At 46.9% G+C, this 21,139-nt stretch overlaps 1 protein-coding gene across 3 annotated transcripts; it reads right to left on the bottom strand.

Annotated features, from left to right (window-relative positions):
- Positions 1-1,579: 1,579 nt before the first annotated feature.
- On the bottom strand, positions 1,580-21,114 carry VSTM1 (V-set and transmembrane domain containing 1). Of its 3 annotated transcripts, none has more exons than XM_003916078.5 (8): positions 20,725-21,114; positions 15,465-15,500; positions 15,071-15,355; positions 3,020-3,112; positions 2,912-2,939; positions 2,666-2,703; positions 2,539-2,564; positions 1,580-1,837 (listed from the first exon to the last, which is right to left on the bottom strand). In XM_003916078.5, exons 1-8 carry the CDS (start codon positions 20,756-20,758, stop codon positions 1,718-1,720), a joined length of 660 nt encoding a protein of 219 aa, XP_003916127.2. In that variant the 5' UTR covers positions 20,759-21,114; the 3' UTR covers positions 1,580-1,717. The 3 variants fall into 3 exon arrangements, with proteins under 3 accessions (XP_003916127.2, XP_009193530.2, XP_009193531.2); XM_009195266.4 differs by having other exon boundaries at positions 2,527-2,564; positions 20,725-21,111; XM_009195267.4 differs by lacking the exon at positions 2,539-2,564 and having other exon boundaries at positions 1,690-1,837.
- Between the last annotated feature and the right edge of the window lie 25 nt (positions 21,115-21,139).

Here is a 21,139-nt window from a genome sequence, read left to right on the forward strand (position 1 = left end):
GTGGGATAGCCAGCTTCTTCATGGGTTATGCAAACGTCACACCTGGTCCGGCTAATCTCTCAGGCCCTATGTAAATCAGACACCACCTGCTCAAGCTTGCCTATTAAACCCCATGCATTTCACCACGAAACCAGGCGTCCCACTCGGGAGCCCCTCTCTATCTGTACGAGAGAGAGAGCTATTCTCTTTTCTCTTTCTTTTGTTTATTAAGCCTTCACTTTTTTTAAATTTTATTTTTGAGCAGGAGTCTCTGTCATTCAGGCTGGAACTCCTGACCTCAGTTGATCCTCCCCGCCTCGACCTCCCAAATTGCTGAGATTACAGGCGTGAGCCACTGCGCCCTGCCCAGTCTCTTTCACTACGTGAGGACACAGCAAGAAGGTGCCAGCCATGAACCAGGAAAAAGCCCTCAGCAGTCTGAATCTACCAGCGCTTTGGTCTTGGACTTGAAGGCTTCAGAACGGTGAGAAATAACTATGTGTTGTCTGGAAGCTGCCTGGTCTTTGGTACGTTGATAGCAGCCTGGATGGACTAAGACGCTCCCTCCTCCCTCTCATGCCCTGGACCCTCATCAGGGCCAGAAGTGGTTGGGGTGATGGCCCAAGCAGACTTTTAAAAGCACTGGCCTCGCACAAGGGTTGGAACACTACAGCCCACAGCTTGTTTTTGAAAACAAAATGTTTTGTTTTTAAAACAACTTTCTGGGCTGGGCGCAGTGGCTCACACCTGTAATCCCAGCTCTTTGGGAGGCTGAGGTGGGTGGATCACTTGAGGTCAGGAGCTCGAGACCAGCCTGGCCAACATGGTGAAACCCCATCTCTACTAAAAATACAAAAAAAATTAGCTGGGTGTGGTGGCAGGCGCCTGTAATCCCAGCTACTCAGAAGGCTGAGACAGGAGAATCATTTGAACCTGCCGGGGGAGGTTGCAGCGAGCTGAGATCACGCCACTGCACTCTGGCGCCTGGGCGACAGAGCAAGACTCCATCTAAAAAAAAAAACTTTCTATAGATACATAATATTTATGCATATTTATGACATACATGTGACAGTTTGATACATGCACAGAATGTATAATACTCAAATCAGGGTATTTAGGATATTCTGCTACCTCAAACATTTATCTTTCTTTTTTTTCCTTTCGAGACAGAGTCTCTGTTGCCCAGGTTGGAGTGCAGTGGTGTCATCTCGGCTCACTGCAACCTCTGCCTCCTGGGTTCAAGCGATTCTCTTGCCTCAGCCTCCCAAGTAGCTGGGATTACAGGCGCCCACCACCATGTCCCACTAATTTTGTATTTTTAGTAGAGATGGGATTTCACCATGTTGGTCAGGCTGGTCATGAACTCTGACCTCAGATGATCCACCCGCCTCGGCCTCCCAAAGTGCCGGGATGACAGGCATGAGCCTGGCCGTTTTCTTTTTCGCTTGTTGTGCTTCCAGGAGATGCTCCATAATTCTTACATTCTTTGCTGGATAGCTGATCAATAATTATTTATTATTTCCTTGAATTGTTCTAGGAGGAAATGTGGGGTAGAAAGAGTATGGTGGGGTTCTTGGGCATGAATAATCCATAAATCAGATTTCTTTTTAAGATGAGAAACTTAATTTTATTGATACGGATGAGGAGCAAGGGACACAGAGTCATCCGCATCTCCACGTTTCTGATAACCTTGGCCAGCACTATCCCCCCTCCTTTAGTGGCCCGGGCTGTCTTCTTGCTACACTTTCACTGCCGCATATTCATGAGATCCTGGGGGCTCCTGGGTGGTGTCAGAAGCTGCCTCAGACAGGGCATTGATGTTTAGCTCAGCATACGTCACTCCTTGGGGGTCCGCCGTCTTTGGAGAAAATAGATGAATATTAGAACTGAGTGGTCAATATGGCAGCCACTAGCTACATGTGGCTATTGACATTTAAATTAATTACAATTAAATTAAATTAAAAATCCAGGTCCTCGGTCACACCACATGCATTTCTTTTTCTTTTCTGTTTTTATAGCCCTTTATGTGTGTGACATCAATGGATCGGCGTAAGACTTTTATTTTTTTATTTTTATTTATTTTTATTTATTTATTTGAGACAGAATCTCGCTCTGTTGCCCAGGCTGGAGTGCAGTGCCGTGATCTCGGCTCACTGTAACCTCCGCCTCCCGGGTTCAAGTCATTTTCCTGGCTCGGAATCCCAAGCAGCTGGGATTACAGGCGCCCGCCACCACGCCCAGCTAATTTTTTGTATCTTTAGTAGAGATGAGGTTTCACTGTGTTAGCCAGGGTGGTCTCGATCTCCTGACCTTGTGATCTGCCTGCCTCGGCCTCCCAAAGTGCTGGGATTACAGGCGTGAGCCACTGCACCCAGCCCCGTGCATATGCCTTTTAAATAGAGATTTTGGTTCCCCTTTGGGGAGTTGTCTAAGACCACACAGGTGATAAATAGTAGACGTTTCTGTATGGGCTTAACCAGGAGGCAGACACGACCAGCCCGTTGTGGTGAGGGAGCTCTTGTGGGATTCCTAAGCGGGAGGACTCACCGAGACAGATACCCTTTCCATCCTGGATAAATCTGCCTCTGAGTGAGAGAGAAAAAAAAGAAAATCAGTTTTCAGCTGTAGGAGTCAGAACTTAAGTCTTTCTATACGGTGATTCCCTTACATTTTCCCTGTCCCTTACCAGCAGCCTCCTGCTCCGAAAGTTTGGAATCGCTGATTCTGAGAGAGAGAGAGACACGTGAAAAAGGATGGGATATGAAGATTTCGGGGAGAGGGTGAGGGCAATGGAGGGGAGAGGAGGGGAGTGGAGGGAGGTCACAGAATGGGCTGGGGTGGGGGCTCAGGGTACCAATCCCAAATGTGCCAATGGGTTCCCTGGAGAATGACATGGGAATTAAGGGGAGCATGAGCTATGCCAAGCATCTACCTTTTGGTGGATTCTTCAGGCGACGAACCTACAAAAAATGCAGGAGGAATTTACCTACCGAGAAAATCCTTCACTCTCCCTCTCTCCCTTTGCGTTCTCTGAGCTCACCGTGCTGGCTGCATCTGTAGATGATGAAGACTGAGAGGAAGAGAAGAAGGATGGAGATGCAGCTGAAGATGGCGACAAAGATGGTTCTGGTGTCTGGAGGGGGAAGAGTAGGTCAGGGAATCAGCCTGGCTCCTGAAATCCACCGATAGGGGTGAGCAGAAAAGCTAAGAGGAGCCAGACAGACGGCCCGGCTTCCAAGCCTGGATCTCCCACCTTGAGCTGAAACTTCCTATTGCTTTGGGGAATTTCCTTAATCTTCTCCAAGCTTCTGTTTCCCCATCTGTAAAGTGAGGACAGCAGCAGTACCTATTTTGTTGGCTGGTGGGTCAGTACCTATAGAGAGGGCTGGAACACTGCTTGGCGCATAGGAAATTCCCAGGGAATGTTTGGTGCATAGCAATGAAATTGATCATTTATTGTGAGCCAGTGCTTTACATACGTGTGTATGTGTGTATATGTGTGTGTGTGTGTGTGTGTATATATATATATATATATTTTTTTTTTTTTTTTTTTTTTGAGACGGAGCCTCGCTCTGTCACCCAGGCTGGAGTGTGATCTTGGCTCACTGCAACCTCCACCTCTCTGGTTCAACCAATTCTCCCCACTCAGCCTCCTGAGTAGCTGGGATTACAGGTGTGCACCATCATGCCCAGCTAATTTTTGTATTTTTAGTGGAGACGGGGTTTCACTACATTGGCCAGGCTGGTTTCAAACTCCTGACTTCAAGGGATCCTCCCGCCTTGGCCTCCCAAAGTGCTGGGATTACAGGTGTGAGCCACCACGTCTGTCCGTGTAATCACTGTCTGAAATGCACTGATAGGGGTGAGCAGAAATGCTAAGAGGAGCCAGACAGCTTGGCTTCCAAGCCTGGGTCTCCCACCTGGGAGCTGGACATTTCAACCAATAGACTTTGAGTAAAGCAGATGACCCACTGTCATATGGGTGGGCCTCATCCAATCAGTTGAAGGCTTAGAGAAAAGACTGAGGTACCCCAAGGTGGAAGGAATTGGGCCTCCAGACTCAAGCTGCAGTATCAAGTCTCCCTTGGATCTCCTGCCTGCCCTGCAGATTTCAGACTTACCAGCCCCCGACAATCACATGAACCAATCCATTAAAATAAATCTCTCTCTCTCTCTGTCTCTCTCTCTCTCTCTCTCTCTCTCTCTATCTATCTATCTATCTATATATACACACACACACATGTGTATGTGGGTTTTTTTGTTTGTTTGTTTTTTGAGACAAAGTTTCACTCTTGTCGTCCAGGCTGGAGTGCAATAGCGCAATCTTGGCTCGCTGCAAGCTCTGCCTCCTGGGTTCAAGCAATTCTCCTGCCTCAGCCTCCTGAGTAGCTGGGATTACAGGTGCCCACCACCACGCCCGACTGATTTTTGTATTTTTAGTAGAGATGGGGTTTCACCATGTTGACCAGGCTGGTCTTGAACTCCTGACCTCAGGTAATCCACCCACATCGGCCTCCCAAAGTGCTAGGATTACAGGCGTGAGCCACCACACCCAGTTTATATATATATATGTTCTATTGGTTCTGTTTTTTCTGGAAAACCCTGGCTAATACAGACACGATCTCAGCTCTTCAAACACATTTCTTTTTCTTTTTTTTTTTTTAAAGAGACAGAGTCTCACTCTTGCCCAGGCTGGAGTGCAGTGGTGCAATCATACTCGAATTCCTGGGCTCAAGCGGTCCTCCTCACTCGGCCTCCAGGGGTAGCTGGGAGTACAGATCACCACGCCCAGCCAACTTCAAACACACTCCAATGAGCTCGTTGACACCAGGTAACGAACAGCAGTGACATGGGCATGGAAGGCGTTTAGAGTGGGGAGGGGTGGGGTTCTCTGAAGGAGACATGATTCTCCGAGACACCAGAACGAGGGATCTGTAGATGATAGATCTACATCTATTTTATCTACTATATCTAGTTATCTATCATCTAGCTAGCTAGCTAATCATCTGTATCTATCTACCTACTTACCTATTATCCATTTATCTATCTAACCTATCATATCTAGTTATCTATCTATTGTATCTAATTATCTATCTACCTACTTAACTATCATCTGTCTCTCTATCTAATCCGTCTATCATATCTAGCTACCTACCTAGCTATCATCTAGTATCTATCTTATCTATCATGTCTAGTTATCTATTTATCTACCTACTTACCTATCATCTGTCTATCATATCTAATTATCTATTTATCTCCCTTCCTGAAATAAGGCTCTTTCTGAGCTGATCATCAGGGAGCAGCAAAAGGAGTGGAGAGTTTGAAACAAGACATACTTGAGTTCTAGTAGTAGGTCTCCCATCTCCCGACTTTGTAAATGTTCCCTTCCCTTTCTGGAATACATTATTTTTTGGTTAAATATAAGGAGGGGGCAGAGAGCCAATAATACCTAACTTGAAGAGTTAGGTAATGATGAAAAATCCTGGCTTTAAAGCACTCAGTCTAGAAACTGACTCATTGTGTAGGATAATGGGATTGTAGGTATAATGATGATTTTTTTTCACCCAATATTCCACCCACGCCCATCTCTCTCTGTAACAGATTCTGTCAATGTTCCTCAACCCATGTTCCCCAGATCCTTTTCCCATTTTTATGCATTCTAGATTGTGGCTTCTTTCCCTTTCCAAAGTGAACATTTGCATCTCTTCTTTGGGGGACTGCCTGGGAGAGCTCCAAATGCCTTGGAATTTACATGCCCGGAACAAACTGCCACTGACTGCTGTCAAAACCCCAGCTCCCTAGCCTCCGGTCTTTGACCTTCCCTGTCTCCACTGCTTTTCTGTAGGATTGAGCCAAAGATACCATCTGAGGGACACGGATATCCCACCCTTGTTTAATCTCTTTTCCTCCTGGCCCTTCTTCCCCACTCCCTAAAATGTCATTTTCACGCCGGGCATGGTGGCTCACTCCTATAATCTCAGCACTGTGGGAGGCCAAGGTGGGCGGATCACCTGAGGTCGGGAGTTCGAGACCAGCCTGACCAACACGGAGAAACCCCATCTCTACTAAAAATACAAAATTAGCCAGGCGTAGTGGTGCATGCCTGTAATCCCAGCTACTCGGGAGGCTGAGGCAGGAGAATCGCTTGAACCCAGGAGGCGGAGGTTGCAGTGAGCCAAGATCGCGCCACTGCACTCCAGCCTGGGCAACAAGAGCGAAATTCTGTCTCAAAAATAAATAAATAATAAAATAAAATAAAATATCACTTTCACACTAATGCTTTCTAAGGGCCTGCTTCTGGTGGAGCTGAATCAGAGAACCCCTCAAAAGCAACAATTCTTTTTTTTTTTTTTTTTTTTTTGGAGACAGTGTCTTACTCTGTCACCCTGGCTGGAGTGCAGTGGCTCAATCTTGGCTTTGCAATCTCCGCCTCCGGGGTTCAGGCAATTCTCCTGCCTCAGCCTCCCAAGGAGCTGGGATTACAGGTGCCCACCACCACGCTCTGCTAATTTTTTATATTTCTAGTAGAGATGAGGTTTCACCATGTTGGCCAGGCTGGTCTCGAACTCCTGAGCTCAGGTGATCGCCCACCTTGGCCTCCCAAAGTGCTGGGATTATAGGCATGAGCCACCATGCCTGGCCATAAGCAACAATTCTATCAGTGCATTTCCAAGGACTGATGAAAACAGGTCAGGAACAGCTGCTCCTGGACTCTTCCGTTTCCCCAGATGGAAGCAGAGAAACAGCAGCCTTGCCTCATCCTTTCTGTTCTCCCCTTTTCCAGCCTACAGTATCTTTCATGCAGCAATTCACTAGAAATGAGAAGTACATTATTGCAAAATTCTGGTCTTCACATGACCCCCATAATCAGCTGGACTGGGTTCACCCTGAGATGTCCACATATCCTGGCCAAAATTTCACATCAGTATTTACAAATTGCCAGAATAAATTATAAGTTGCTATGCTACTAGAATCAGACCGAGCAACAAGATACAGCCTGACACGGGGCACAAATGGAGCCACAGGCACCAGAAAGAAAGTCGAGTCTTGTGTGATAAAATTCATCTTCATTCTCTACAGAGCAATTGAATATAGGGTCCTTTTCTGGTGTGTTCAAGGCATATAAATACAGGCTGGGGACATTATACCTGTGCTTAAAGATATTTTACTTTTATTTTATTTATTGAGACAGGGTCTCGCTCTGTCACTCAGGCTGGAGTGCTGTGACACAATCACAGTTCACTGAAGCCTCAACCTCCTGGGCTCAAATGGTCTTCCTGCCTGAGCCTCCCAAGCAGCTGGGACTAAAGGCGCACACCACCATGCCTGGCTAATTTTGGTATTTTTTGTAGAGATGGGGTCTCACCAGGTTGCCCAGGCTGGTCTTGAACTCCTGGGCTCAAGTGATCCTCCTGCCTCATCTTCCCGAAGTCCTGGGATTACAGACGTGAGCCACTGCACCCGGCAAAGATATTTTATTCTGTTTGGAATTGTGATGATACAAATTTGAACTCAAAAAATAAATTTTAAGAAATTATATAATACCCACTGGGATGGCTATAATTTAAAAAAAGAAAAGTAAGTGTTGACAAGGATGTGGAGATATTGGAACCCACATAGATTACTGGAAGGAATATAACATGATACAGCCATAATGGAAAATGATTTGGCAGTTCCTCAAAAAGTTGAACATAATAGTCACCATATGTCCTAGCAAATCCACTTCTAGGTACATACCCAAGATAATTTACAGCAGGGAGGCAAACAGATACTCCTACCACAGTGTTCAAGCACCATTACTCACTTTAGCCAAGAGGTGCAGACAACACAAATGTCCATCAAAAGAAGAATGGGGCCAGGCACAGTAGCTCAAGTCTGTAATCCCAGCACTTTGGGAAGCTGAGGCAAGTGGATCACTTGAGGTCAGGAGTTTGAGACCAGCCTGACCAACATGGTGAAACCCCTTCTCTACTAAAAATACAAAAATTAGTTGGGCATGGTGGCGGGCGCCTGTAGTTCCAGCTACTCAAGAGGATGAGGCAGAAGAATCACTTGAACCTAGGAGGCGGAGGTTGCAGTGAGCTGAGATCATGCCACTGCACTCCAGCCTGGGTGACAGAGCAAGACTCCATCTCAAAGAAAAAAAAAAAAAAGGAATGGATAAGCAAAATGTGGTCTGTCCATACAGTATGATGCTTTTCACCATGACAAGAAATGAAACATTGATACATGCTATAGTACGGATAAACTTTGAAAACATCATGCTAAAGTGAAAGGAGCTAGTCACAAAGGACCACATAGTATATGAATCCACTGACACAAAATGTCCAGAATAGACGAAATCATAGACACAAAGAAGCATATGAATGGTTGGCAGGGCCTGGTGGGAGAGTGGGAAATGAAGAGTGACTGCTTAATGGGTACAAGATTTTCTTTCAGGGTGATGAGAATGGTCTGGAATTATGTAGTGGTGATGGTTATACTACCTTGTGAATATACAAAATGCCAGTGAATTGCACACTTCACAAGGGTGAATTTTCGGAATGTGAATTATATATCAATAAAAAAAGAAGGAAAATAAATGACACAAGAGCTCAAAATAGAAAAGTTTCTCTTCCTCCTCCCCCTCACACCTCACTAGATCTCCCACCTCCTTTCTGATACTTCTGTATTCCTCTCTCCCGTTAGATTTCACATCTTTCTTAGAAAACGTTCCTGACGTGAATTGTGTTCACAGTCCTAGGGTAGCAGTCATTTCCCAAGCCTACTATCATGGAATAAAAACATTTCAAATAGTTATCTTGCAAGAACACTTCGGAGGATACCTTTTCAAAAACCGATTATACCAGCACAGACTGCTAGCAACAACTTTCAGCAACTTTGGCTCTTTGGAGTAGGTTGCAGGAAGATTGTGACTTGCTGAAAGGAAGGATGATTAAGCATCTAGATGCCAATTTATATTCTGAATTTGGCCCTTAAAGTCTGGATGAGCTTCTGTTTCAGCCGAATGCTGCCAAAAGCTCTAACTTTTTTTTAATTTTTTTTTTTTTTTTTTTTTTTAGACAGAGTCTCACTCGGCTCACTGCAACCTCTACCTCCCAGGTTCAAGCAATTCTCCTGCTTCAGTCACTTGAGTAGCTGGGAGTACAGGCGCCCACCACAATGCCTGGCAAATTTTTGTATTTTTAGTAGAGACAGGGTTTCACCATGTTGGCCAGGCTGGTCTCGAACTCCTGACCTCAGGTTATCTGCCCACCTCGGCCTCCCAAAGTGCTGGGATTATAGGCGTGAGCCACCTCACCTCGGGAGCTCTAATTTTTATGAGAACCTCTGAGGACAGAATCTTAGTCAATTGTTAATGAATAAGCAACATTAGGGGAAAAAATTCAATATTCATCTATGGTTGAGAATTTTAGAGTTATAACAAACTCTTGATTATACATATTCCTGAAGTACCTACTCTGCGTAGGTCCTGGTCCTACTCCCCAAATGGGTCACCCAAAAATTCACCCCCATTATTCCCCAAATCCCACCCTAGTTTTTCATCACGTAATATGGCAAACGACGCACTCTGTGCTGTTTTACACGCCAACTTCTTCAGAAACCGGAAGCACTTGAGAGGTTATCTCCCCTCATGCCCTACCCCCGAAAACACAGCAGTTTCCCCAATAACATTGAGAAAATGGCCATTAAAGTTCTTCTTGTAGGCCGGGTGCGGTGGCTCACACCTGTAACCCCAACATTTTGAGAGGCCAAGGCAGGGGAATTGCTTGAGGTCAGGAGTTTGATACCAGCCTGGCCAACATGGTGAAACTCCATCTCTACTTAAAAAAAAAAAAAAAAATGAGCTGGGTTTAGTGGTGGGTTCCTGTAATCCCAGTTATTCAGGAGGAATATCTCTACTAAAAATACAAAAATTAGCTGGGCATGGTGGTGTGTGCCTGTAGTCCCAGCTACTCGGGAGGCTAAGGCAGGAGAATCGCCTGAACCCGGGAGGCAAAGGTTGCAGTGAGCAAAGGTCGCACCACTACACTCCAGCCTGGGCGACAGAGTGAGACTCTGTCTCAAAATAAATAAATAAAAATAAAGTATCACCTACTCACCAGTCCCTGGCAACCACCAGTAGACTCTCTGCTTCTGTGAGTTTGGCTTTTTCAGGCCACACATGTGAGTGAGATCATGCAGAATTTGTCTTTCTGAGTCTGGCTTATTTTTTTGTTGAACATAATGTATGGGGAGATGTTGATGAAAGGTATAAATTTCCAGTTCTTTTTTTTTTTTTTTTTTTTTTTTGAGACAGAATCTGGCTGTGTCGCCCAGGCTGGAGTGCAGTGGCTTGATCTTGGCTCACTGCAAGCTCTGCCTCCCGGGTTCACGCCATTCTCCTGCCTCAGCCTCCTGAGTAGCTGTGACTATAGGCGCCCGCCACCACGCCCGGGTAATTTTTTGTATTTTTAGTAGAGACGGGGTTTCACCATGTTAGCCAGGATGGTCTCGATCTCCTGACCTCGTGATCCACCTGCCTCGGCCTCCCAAAGTGCTGGGATTACAGGCGTGAGCCACCATGCCCAGCCCTAAATTTCCAGTTCTAAGATGAAGAAGTTCAGGTGCACAGCATGGTGGCAATGGATGTGCTAATTAATCTGCCTGTGATCATCATTACATAATGTACAGATGGATCAAATCATCAGATTGTATATCTTGAATATATACAATCTTCATTTGTCAATTTGATATTTTTAAATTTAAAAAGTCATATTGCCTGAAATGTACCAACTCTTACCACATCTAATCCCTTATTTTCCAAAAGCATCCAGAGGCCAGGCATGATGGCATGTGCCTGTAATCTCAGCTGCTTGGGAGGCTGAGGTGGGAGGATTACCTGGGCCTGGGAGGTCAATGCTGCAGTGAGCTGTGATCGCACCATTGCACTCCAGCCTGGGCAACAGAGTGAGACCCTGTCTCGGAAAAAAAAAAAAAAAAAAGCAGCCAGTGACCCTTCAAGCATATAAATAAAATCATGCCATTCTCCAGTTCAACTTCATCAGTGGGTTCCTGTTTTTTCAAAGCAGACTCTAGGACCAGTTCAAACACCCACAAGACCCTAGATGCTCTAGGCCCTGCCTTCTATCCACACCTTTTATTCTGCTGTTCTTTTCTCTGTCCTCCTTTCTGTGTCTCAATCATTCCAGGAACACTCACACTTCTGGGACTTTGCTTTTGCTGCTGTCTCTCCCTGAAGGGCTCTTCTCCAGATATTGATGTGGTTGGGTCATTCTCATATTTCATGCCTGTGACAGATAGACCTTAAGGGGGCACTCAGGAGACTCAGGAGCCCTGCTTTCTGGTGTTCATACCCTTGTCTAATCCCCTCACCTTGAGTGTGGAGACCTGTGACTTTCTTCTCACCAATAGATATGGCAAAGGTGATGGGATGTTATGCTCTTGATTATGCTACATTACATAAAACTCTGTTTGCTAGGGCATTTACTCTCTCTCTCCTCTCTCTCTCAATCTCTCTTCTTGCAAGTGCTGCAGAATCAGTCTAACATGAATCCTAAAGCTGCAAAGAACCAGATATTGCTAGCAACCACAGGAGTGGAGAAATGGACCCTTCCCCAATCAAGCCCCAGATGAGAACCCAGCCCTGGTTGACAACTTGATTGCATCCTTATGAGAACCAAAGCAGAGGACTCAGCTAAGCTGTGCCTGGACTCCTGACCCACATCAACTGTGAGGTAATAAATAGGTGTTTCAGGCTGCTAAATTAGTGGTAATTTGTTATGCAGCCATAGATCACTAATACAATGCCTCTCACAGTTATTCTCCATCTATAATGTGTTTTTTAATTACTCTGATATCTTTCTGCTATTTATTTCTTTCTTCCAAAGAAGAATGTGAGCTCCTGTTGGCCAGAGACCTGGTCTGTCTCAGTTCCTACAATATGCTCAGGATCTACCAAAGTATCTGAATTTGTAGGCTGAATGGGCAGCTATTTTTGTGCCAGGTATTTTGCATTAAATTTTTTTTTGTAATAGAAGCATTTATATGCCCATTTTGTAATAAGTAAAAAGTAGTATAATCAAGTGATTTGTAAAGCAGCAAACAGATTGTATATGGAAGGCTGACCTGGAAAATCAACCACTTTAAATTGATACTATAGCCTGTCTTGTGATGTAATGGTATAGCTGCGATAGAGGTGAAGAAATCAGGAAATAGTAGATGATCTGCCAGAGCACATAATTGGGAAATGGCAAATAATCGCCAGGCTTTTAGGGCTAAAGTGTGGGAATGAAAATTCTTTTTTTTTTTTTTTTTTTTTTTGAGACGGAGTCTCGCTCTGTCGCCCAGGCTGGAGTGCAGTGGCCCGATCTCGGCTCACTACAAGCTCCGCCCCCCGGGTTCCCGCCATTCTCCTGCCTCAGCCTCCCGAGTAGCTGGGACTACAGGCGCCCGCCACCTCACCCGGCTAGTTTTTGTATTTTTTAGTAGAGACGGGGTTTCACCGTGTTAGCCAGGGTGGTCTCGATCTCCTGACCTTGTGATCTGCCCGCCTCGGCCTCCCAAAGTGCTGGGATTACAGGTGTGAGCCACCGTGTCGGGCCCGCTTTTCCATTTTCTACTGCACTTGGGGACTATCTCGTCCACCTCTCTGTATTAACCACCATGTCTTTCATTTTCTGCATTTGATGCTTTGACATCTTGGGGCCTTGCTGCCCTTGGTGGGACCACCCCTCCCAGGGTTAGTTAGTTTCTAGAGCCAGTAAACCACTTGTCCTCAATATGTCCCTCAAATGCAAGCCAATAGATCCAGAGCCCTCACTCCCAACCACCTTCATGATGAGGCTCTCACACTCAAGGTGAAAGTTGTCCTCTCCTAATCACCCCAGGTCCAAGAACTAGACAACCAGGGACAGTCTCTATACCCCAAAGCCCATTCTTTTTTTTTTTTCTTTTTTCTTTCTTTCTTTCTTTTTTCTTTCTTTTCTTTTCTTTTTTTTTTTGAGACAGGTTCTCATTCTATCACCCAGGCTTGAATGCAGTGGCACAATCTTGGCTCACCGCAGCCTCTGCCTCCCGGGTTCAAGCAGTTCTCGTGCCTCAGTCTCCCAAGTAGCTGGAAGCACAAGTGCACACCACCACACCCAGGTAATTATTGTATTTTTGTAGAGATGGAATTTCGCCATGTTACCCAGGCTGATGTCAAACTCCTGACCTCAGGTGATCCACCCTCCTCGGCTTCCCAAAGTGCTAGGATTACAGGCATGAACCACCACACCTGGCCAACTCTAATCTTGTTCTCCCCACAAAATACAATCAAAGCTCTGGCCCACAGTTCTTCCTCCTTCCTCTGCCCCTGATTGACCCTGGTGCTTCCCCCATACCCCCACCCCCATAGTATAGCCTTCCCCCTCCTCTTGGGAACTGTAACAGACCATCTTTTCCATGGCAATTATCGCTTGGTTTGTCAGTCTTACCGTACCCTAATTTTCTATTAACCATATTCTACACCACTCTCCCACATCCACATCATTAGGACCCTCTCAGAATCCCTGTCCCTGATGAGAATCTTGCCCCACGTTCGGGTTCCCATTTCCACACTGAAGGTATTCCATCTATCCCTTTTTTTTTGAGACGGAGTCTTGCTCTTTCATCCAGGCTGGAGTGCAGTGACACAATCTCGGCTCATTACAACCTCTGCCTACTGGGTTCAAGTGATTCTCCTCCTGCCTCAGCCTCCCTAGTAGCTGGGATTACAGGTGCCCACCACCACACCCAGCTAATTTTTGTATTTTTAGTAGAGTTGAGGTTTCACCATGTTGGCCAGACTGGTCTCGAACTCCTGACCTCAAGTGATTCGCCCACCTCTGCCTCCCAAAGTGCTGGGATTACAGGCGTGAGCCACCGCACCGTGCCCAGCCTGCATCTATCTTTTTGTCTCCTGGGTTCCTTCTTCCCCAGCCATGTCCCACAACAGGAAAAGAAATACGTGCATCAGGCAGGCTTTGGTGACTCACGCCTGTAATCCCAGCACTTTGGGAGGCCAAGGCAGGAGGATCACCTGAGCTCAGGAGTTCAAGACCAGCCTGGGCAACATCGATCCTGTCTCAACAAATACTTTAAAAATTAGCCAGGCGTGGTGGTGCTTGCCTGTACTCCCAGCTGCTTGGGAGGCTGATGTGGGAAAATTGCTTGAGCCTGGGAGGTTGAGGCTGCAGTGAATTGTGTTCATGCCACTGTACTCCTGCCTGGGCGACAGAACGAGATTCTGTCAAAAAAAAAAAAAGCAGCCAAGCGCAGTGGCTTACTCCCGTAATCCCAGCACTTTGGGAGGCTGAGGTGGGCAGATCACTTGAGGTCAGCAGTTTGAGATCAGCCTGACCAACATGGTAAAACCCTGTCTCTACTAAAATACAAAAATTAGCCCGGTGTGGTGGTCCACCCCTGTAGTTTCAGCTACTCGGGAGGCTGAGGCAGGTGAATTACATGAACCCAGGAGGCGGAGATTGCAATGAGCTGAGATCACGCCACTGCACTCCAGCCTAGGCGACAGAGCAAGACTGCCTCTCAAAAAAACAAAAAACAAAAAACACGCCGGGCACTGTGGTTCACGTTTGTAATCCTAGCCCTTTGGGAGGCCAAGGCAGATGGATCACCTGAGATCAGGAGTTTGAGATCAACCTCACCAGTATGGTACAACCACGTCTTTATTAAAAATACAAAAATTAGGCCAGGCACGGTGGCTCACACCTGTAATCCCAGCACTTTGGAAGGCCAAGGCAGGCGGATCACGAGGTCAGGAGATGGAGACCATCCTGGCTAACACGGTGAAACCCCATCTCTACTAAAAACACAAAAAGTAGCCGGGCATGGTGGCGGGAGCCTGTAGTCCCAGCTACTCGGGAGGCTGCGGAGGAAGAACTGCTTGAACCCAGGAGGCAGAGGTTGCAGTGAGCCGAGATTGTGCCACTGCACTCCAGCCTGGGCGACAGAGCAAGACTCTGTCTTGAAACAAAAAAAGGAAAAAAAAGCAAAGCAAAACCGAAGAAATGTGTGCATCAAGGAGCACATCTGAGGCTACCCTTCTCACCTGTGGTCACCAGCTGCAAGTGTTCACTGCTTTCTGACCACTCATGGGAGGCTGTTGTCTTGTAGGCACAAAAGTAGCTCCCAGCATCCTTAAGCTTCAGGTCCGTGAAGTGGAATTCAGCTTCGTCTTCTGTCGAGAACCGTTCCTGCTTGTACCCAGAATCATTCACCTTGCGCAGAATGAATGTCACATTCTTGGAAGGAGCCTGACACTTCAGGGTCACGTTGCTCCGGGCTTCAACCACTGAGCTAGGCCGGGCGTGGAGGGAGGGCTTGGGCAGTTTCTCTGGAAAGAATTCAGAGATAATTTGAGTCTAGAATTCAGACGATTAAAGGAAAAGGTCATGAAGTGTGGGATGCAGGAATAAATAAAGTTTAAATGGGAGAAAACTCACCATTCTTTTTCTCATCTTCGTAGCCCAGACACAGTCCTGGAAGAGAAATCTCAATGAGAGAAAAATTATGTGCTTGTCTTTGAGTACAAATCCAGCAGAGAACAATGACTAGCTCATTATAGGTCTAATATATAGATATGTATTATGTATATATGTATTATGTATATATGTGTACATATAGTTACACATATGTATATATGTATTATATATGTATATATGTATTATACATAATACATATGTATATATGTATTATACATAATACATATATTAACTATATGTACACATATTACATATAATACATATATAAATATATCTATTAAATGTATGTATTACATGTATGTATATATTTTTGGCAGCTATCTCCCCAGACTTACCTCTTACTTTTGTTCCATTGTTTGTCATTCAGAAGCTATGTGTATATAGAAAATTCCAGCAACTTTTTTTTTTTTTTTTTCTTTTTGAGATGTAGTCTTACTCTGTTGCCCAGGCTGGAGTGCAATGGCACGATCTCAGTTCACTGCAACCTCCGCCTCCCAGGTTTAAGTGATTCTCCTGCCTTAGCCTCCCGAGTAGCTGGGACTACAGGCGCCCGCCACCATGCCTGGCTAATTTTTGTATTTTTAGTAGAGACAAGAGTCTCACCATATTGGCCAGGCTGATCTTGAACTCCTGGCCTCAGGTGATCCGCCTGCCTTGGCCTCTCGAAGTTCTGGGATTACAGGTACGAGCTACCGCACCTGGCCTGATGTATTGAATTGCTTTCACGAGTAATCATTCTTTCACCATCTAGAAATTGTTCAACATTCACCTATGCTTTTTTCTTGTATTTTCTGTGATTGCAGTATTTTGTTTGCTTTGTTTCGTTTTGAGACAGAGTCTCGCTGTGTCACCCAGGCTGGAGTGCGGTGGTGCAATCTCAGCTCACTGCAACCTCCTACACCCCCTGGGTTCAAGTGATTCTCGTACCTCAGTCTCCAGAGTAGCTGGGACTACAGGTGTGCACCACGATGCCCAACTAATTGTTGTTGTTGTTGTTTTTGAGATGGGGTTTCGCCATATTGCCCAGGCTGGTCTCAAACTCCTGACCTCAAGTGATCCGTCTGCCTCAGCCTCCCAAAGTGCTGAGATTACAGGCATGAGCCACCGTGCCCGACCTGATTGCAGTTTTTACCCTTGCCACTTAAATAATGCAAACGTTATTTTCCCGTGGAAAGGGGAGGGTTTTCTTGCTCAATTCCAATAGAGAGAATCTGCTCCCCCTTCCCCATGTCTTCTGGTTCCAAGTACTCCCCTCACTTTAGCTTTGGTTTCCACTTACATCATCCCCTCCCTCTTCTATGTTCTGTTCTCTATATTCCCTGTGGGGAAGGGAGCGTCATAAACTTGCGTGGAAAATGGGACGTCAGTCATGGGGCTTGTTTCAGGGTGAAGTTAGGTAGAATTTAGGTAGAATTTCTCTAGAGCCACGAGAGTGTCTCAGGACATTGGTTCCTTGTTGACGCAGGTACCGACGCAGAACGTGACCCCACACCAAGCTTCACCGCAAAGGAATGAGGTGGAGCCTCACGATGGACCGAGGCTGCGTTGGCAGCGAAATTGGCTGGGATTGGCAGGTAGGAAACAGCCTCTGGATGGCAGGGCATCCCAGGACTCAGGCTCTCTTTTGAGACCCTCCCCAAATCCCGCTTTTAGACTCATGTCATCTCATCTCTGCTATCCATCCATCGTCTGTTCAAACAGTGATTCCTATATTCTTTTTCTTTTTGAGATAGGATCTCACTCTGTGGCCCAGGCTGGAGTGCTGGAGTGCAGTCACAGCTCGCTGCAGCCTCGACCTCCTGGGCTCAAGTGATCTGCCTGTCTCAGCCTCCCAAATAACTGGGACTACAGGCATGTGCCACCAGGCCTGGCTAATTTTTAATTTTTTTTTTTTTTTTTTGTAGAGATGAGGACTCACTGTGTTGCTCAGGCTGGTCTGGAACACCTGAGCTCAAGCGATTCTCCCACCTCGGCCTCCCAACATGCTGGGATTACAGTCATGAGCTACCTGCAACCAGCCCAATTCCCATATTCTTTTTCTTTTTTTGACATGGAATCTCCCCCTGTCACCCATGCTGGAGTGCTGTGGTGTTCTGTCAGCTCACTGTAACCTCTGCCTCTCAGGTTCCAGCGATTTTCCTGCCTCAGCCTCCCGAGTAGCTGGGATTACAGGCACCTGCCACCATGCCCAGCTGATTTTTTGTATTTTTAGTAGAGATGGGGTTTCGCCATGTTGGCCAGGCTGATCTCAAACTCCTGACCTTGAGAGATCTGCCCACCTGGGCCTCCCAAAGTCCTGAGATTACAGGTGTGAGCCACCACACCCAGCTGATTTGCGTTTCTTGAAAAGAGAAGCTCAAGTTGTAACTCCCAGGACCTCTGAATGTGACCTTATTTGGAAATACCATTATCTGATCTTTGCAGATGTAATTAGTTAAGCTAAGATGAGGTCATACTGGAGTAGGCGGGGCATCTAGTCCAATATAACTTACGAGAAGAGAAAAAGAGAGACACGCAGAAAGAAGGTGGCCATGCAAAGACAGAGGCAGAGAGGCCAGGCTGCAATCACAGTGCTTTGGGAGGCTGAGATAGGAGAATTGCTTGAGCTCACGACTTGGAGACTAGCCTGGGCAATATAGAAAGACCCCATCTCTGCAAAAAAAAGAAAATTATTTTAATTAGCCCAATGTGGTGGTGTGCACCTGTAGTTGTAGCTGCTCAGAAGGCTAACGGGGAGGATTGCTTGAACCCAGGAGCTGAAGACTAGCCTGGGCAATATAGCAAGACCCCATCTCTAAAAAAGAAATTATTTTACTTAGCCCAAGATGGTGGTGCACACTTGTAGTTCTAGCTACTCAGAAGGCTAGTGGGGAGGATTGCTCGAGTCCAGGAATTGGAGACTAGCCTGGGCAATCTAGCAAGACTCCATCTCTAAAACAGAAATTACTTTAATTAGTCCAACATGGTGGTGTGCACCTGTAGTTCTCGCGGCTCAGAAGGCTGCGGGGAGGATTGCTTGAGCTCAGGAGGTTGAGGCTGCAGTGAGCTATGGTGGTACCACTGCACTCCAGCCTGCGTGACTGAGTGAGACCCTGTCTTAAAAAAAAAAAAAAAGACAGAGCCAGCAATTTGAGTGATGGATCTACAAGTTAAAGAATGCCAAGAGGGCAGGCATGGTGGCTCAAGCCTGTAATCTCAACACTTTAGGAGGCTGCGGGGAGGGGGTGGATCACCTGAGGTCAGGAGTTCGAGACCAGCCTGGCCAACACGGTGAAACCCCGTCTCTACTAAAAATACAAAAATTAGCTAGGCGAGGTGGCCCATGCCTGTAATCCAGGCTACTCGGGAGGCTAAGGCAGGAGAATTGCTTGAACCTGGGAGGTGGAGGTTGCAGTGAGCCAAGATCATGCCACTGCACTCTAGCCTGGGTGACAGACAGAGACTCTGCCTCAAAAAAAAAAAAAAAAAAAAAAAGAATGCCAAGAATTGTCAGCCACCACTAGAAGAGGGGCATAAAACAGATTCTCCCTCATAGCCCTCAGAAGGAATCAACATTGCCAACACTTTAGTTTCAGACTTCTCATCTCCCCAACTGCGAGAGAGTGCATTTTAGTTGCTTTAAGCCATCAGGCTTGTAGTACTTTGGTATGGCAGCCACTGGGGGATTAGGTCAGCTTCCTGGTTGCCCAGCTTACTGTGCTCAGCAGCTGGAGGTTTGGGTATGAGCCCGATGGTCATCTCTAAGGCACAAATAGCCGGGTGTAGTGGCTCACGCCTGTAATCCCAACACTTTAGGAGGTTGAAGTGGGTGGATCACCTGAGGTCAGGAGTTTGAGACCAGCCTGGCCAACATGGTGAAACCCCGTCTCTACTAAAAATACAAAAAATTAGCCAGGCATGGTGGTGCGCACCTGTAATCCCAGCTTCTTGGGAGGCTGAGGTGGGAGAATCGCTTGAACCCAGGAGGTGGAGGTTGCAGTGAGCCGAGATCACACCATTGCACTCCAGCCTGGGAGACAAAGCAAGACTCTGTCTCAAAAAAAAAAAAAAGCAAAAAAAAAAAAAGCTCATCTAAGGTGCAAATGTGTGTGCGAGAGGAGCATTACCCCACAGGGAAGGGCTGCACCCAGAAAAGGGGGAAGGAACTGAGGCAAATGAAGCGCATTGATGACCACCACACCCCCCATGCACCAGGGAGGAACTGGGGCCTTAGGGAGGTGGAGCTCTGCTGGGTCAAGCCTAGAGTTCCTAGGTAGTGAAGCCCACATTGTAACCCAGGTCTTCCTTTTCACAGTGTGAGCTCTGTCTGAATACATCAGGTTCAATTTGAGGATGGTTAAAATCAGCCTAAGAATCGGACTGGTCAGAAAATTGTCTTCTTGGGGCCAGGCGTGGTGGTTTATGCCTGTAATCCCAGCACTTTGGGAGGCTGAAGCGGGCGGATCACCTGAGTTCAGGGGCTTGAGAGCAGCATGACCAACATGGTGAAACCCTGTCTCTACTTAAAATAGAAAAGTTAGCCGGGTGTGGTGGCATGCACCTGTAGTCCCAGCTACTCAGGAGGCTGAGGCAGGAGGATCGCTTGAACCTGGGAGGTGGAGGTTGCAGTGAGCCGAGATCACACCATTGCACTCCAGCCTGGGCCATAGAGTGAGACTCTGTCTCATAAATAAATAGAGAGAGAGAGAGAGAGAGAGAGAGAGAGAAGGAAGGAAAGGAAGGAAGGAAGGAAGGAGGGAGGGAGGGAGGGAGGGAAGGAAGGAAGGAAGGAAGGAGGGAGGGAGGGAAGGAAGGAAGGAAGAAAGGAGGGAGGGAGGGAGGGAAGGAGGGAGGGAGGGAAGGAAGGAAAGAAGGAAAGAAGGAAGGAAAGGAAATTGTCTTTTTGCCCACAGCCTTGCACCCTGTAGATCCTTAAGCCCAGCCCTCCTCTATTCCAACGGAGGATGCATGGCAATACTGCGGTATTTAGCGGGTGCAGACTCGGAGACCCCAGCGGAGTAAGCAGAGGCCTCCCCGTGTCTCTGCAGCGCGGCCTCCTGGTCGCTTGCATGTGGGCGGCAGAACTCATGCAGGGGACGCCCCCAGCCCAGACCCACCCACCGCAGGTGTGCAACGCGTGGAAGTTATTACTTCCACACACCGCGTCTCCACCCGGACTTCCACTCCCCCATGAGTTTTTCGCACCAGCCCAAGCCCATTCGTCCCGGTCCTGGAGACTCACCGAGGCAAAGCAGGGAGAGGAATTCTGTGGTCATAGCGTCCCTTGGGCCAGAACCAAGGCCCCACCTTCGGTTTTACCACTTCAAAGGCGGAGCGGGACTGGGGCGGCCGCAGCTCTCTGGCTGCCCGATTCCTCCCCAGGATGTGCAGATGGAGGAGGTTTTACCCTGACGCTCTGGTTCTCTGCCCCACTCTTGCAGTTTCCTTCTCAAACCGACTCAGGAAACAAGAAGCCGTCGATGACAACTTCTTCCTCATGAATCCTGTGTGTGGCCCCACCCGCCTGAGCTCTGTCCTACCTTCTCTGAAGTTCTGCCAAGACTTCTGCAAATGTAATGTTTTATTTTAAAGCATTAATACCTATGGCTTCCTGTGTACCCACTAGTCAGCTCCCCACAAGGTTAATCTCTTTCTCT

Source organism: Papio anubis, chromosome 20 (genome assembly GCF_008728515.1).
Source record: "Papio anubis isolate 15944 chromosome 20, Panubis1.0, whole genome shotgun sequence".
NCBI lineage: Eukaryota > Metazoa > Chordata > Mammalia > Primates > Cercopithecidae > Papio > Papio anubis.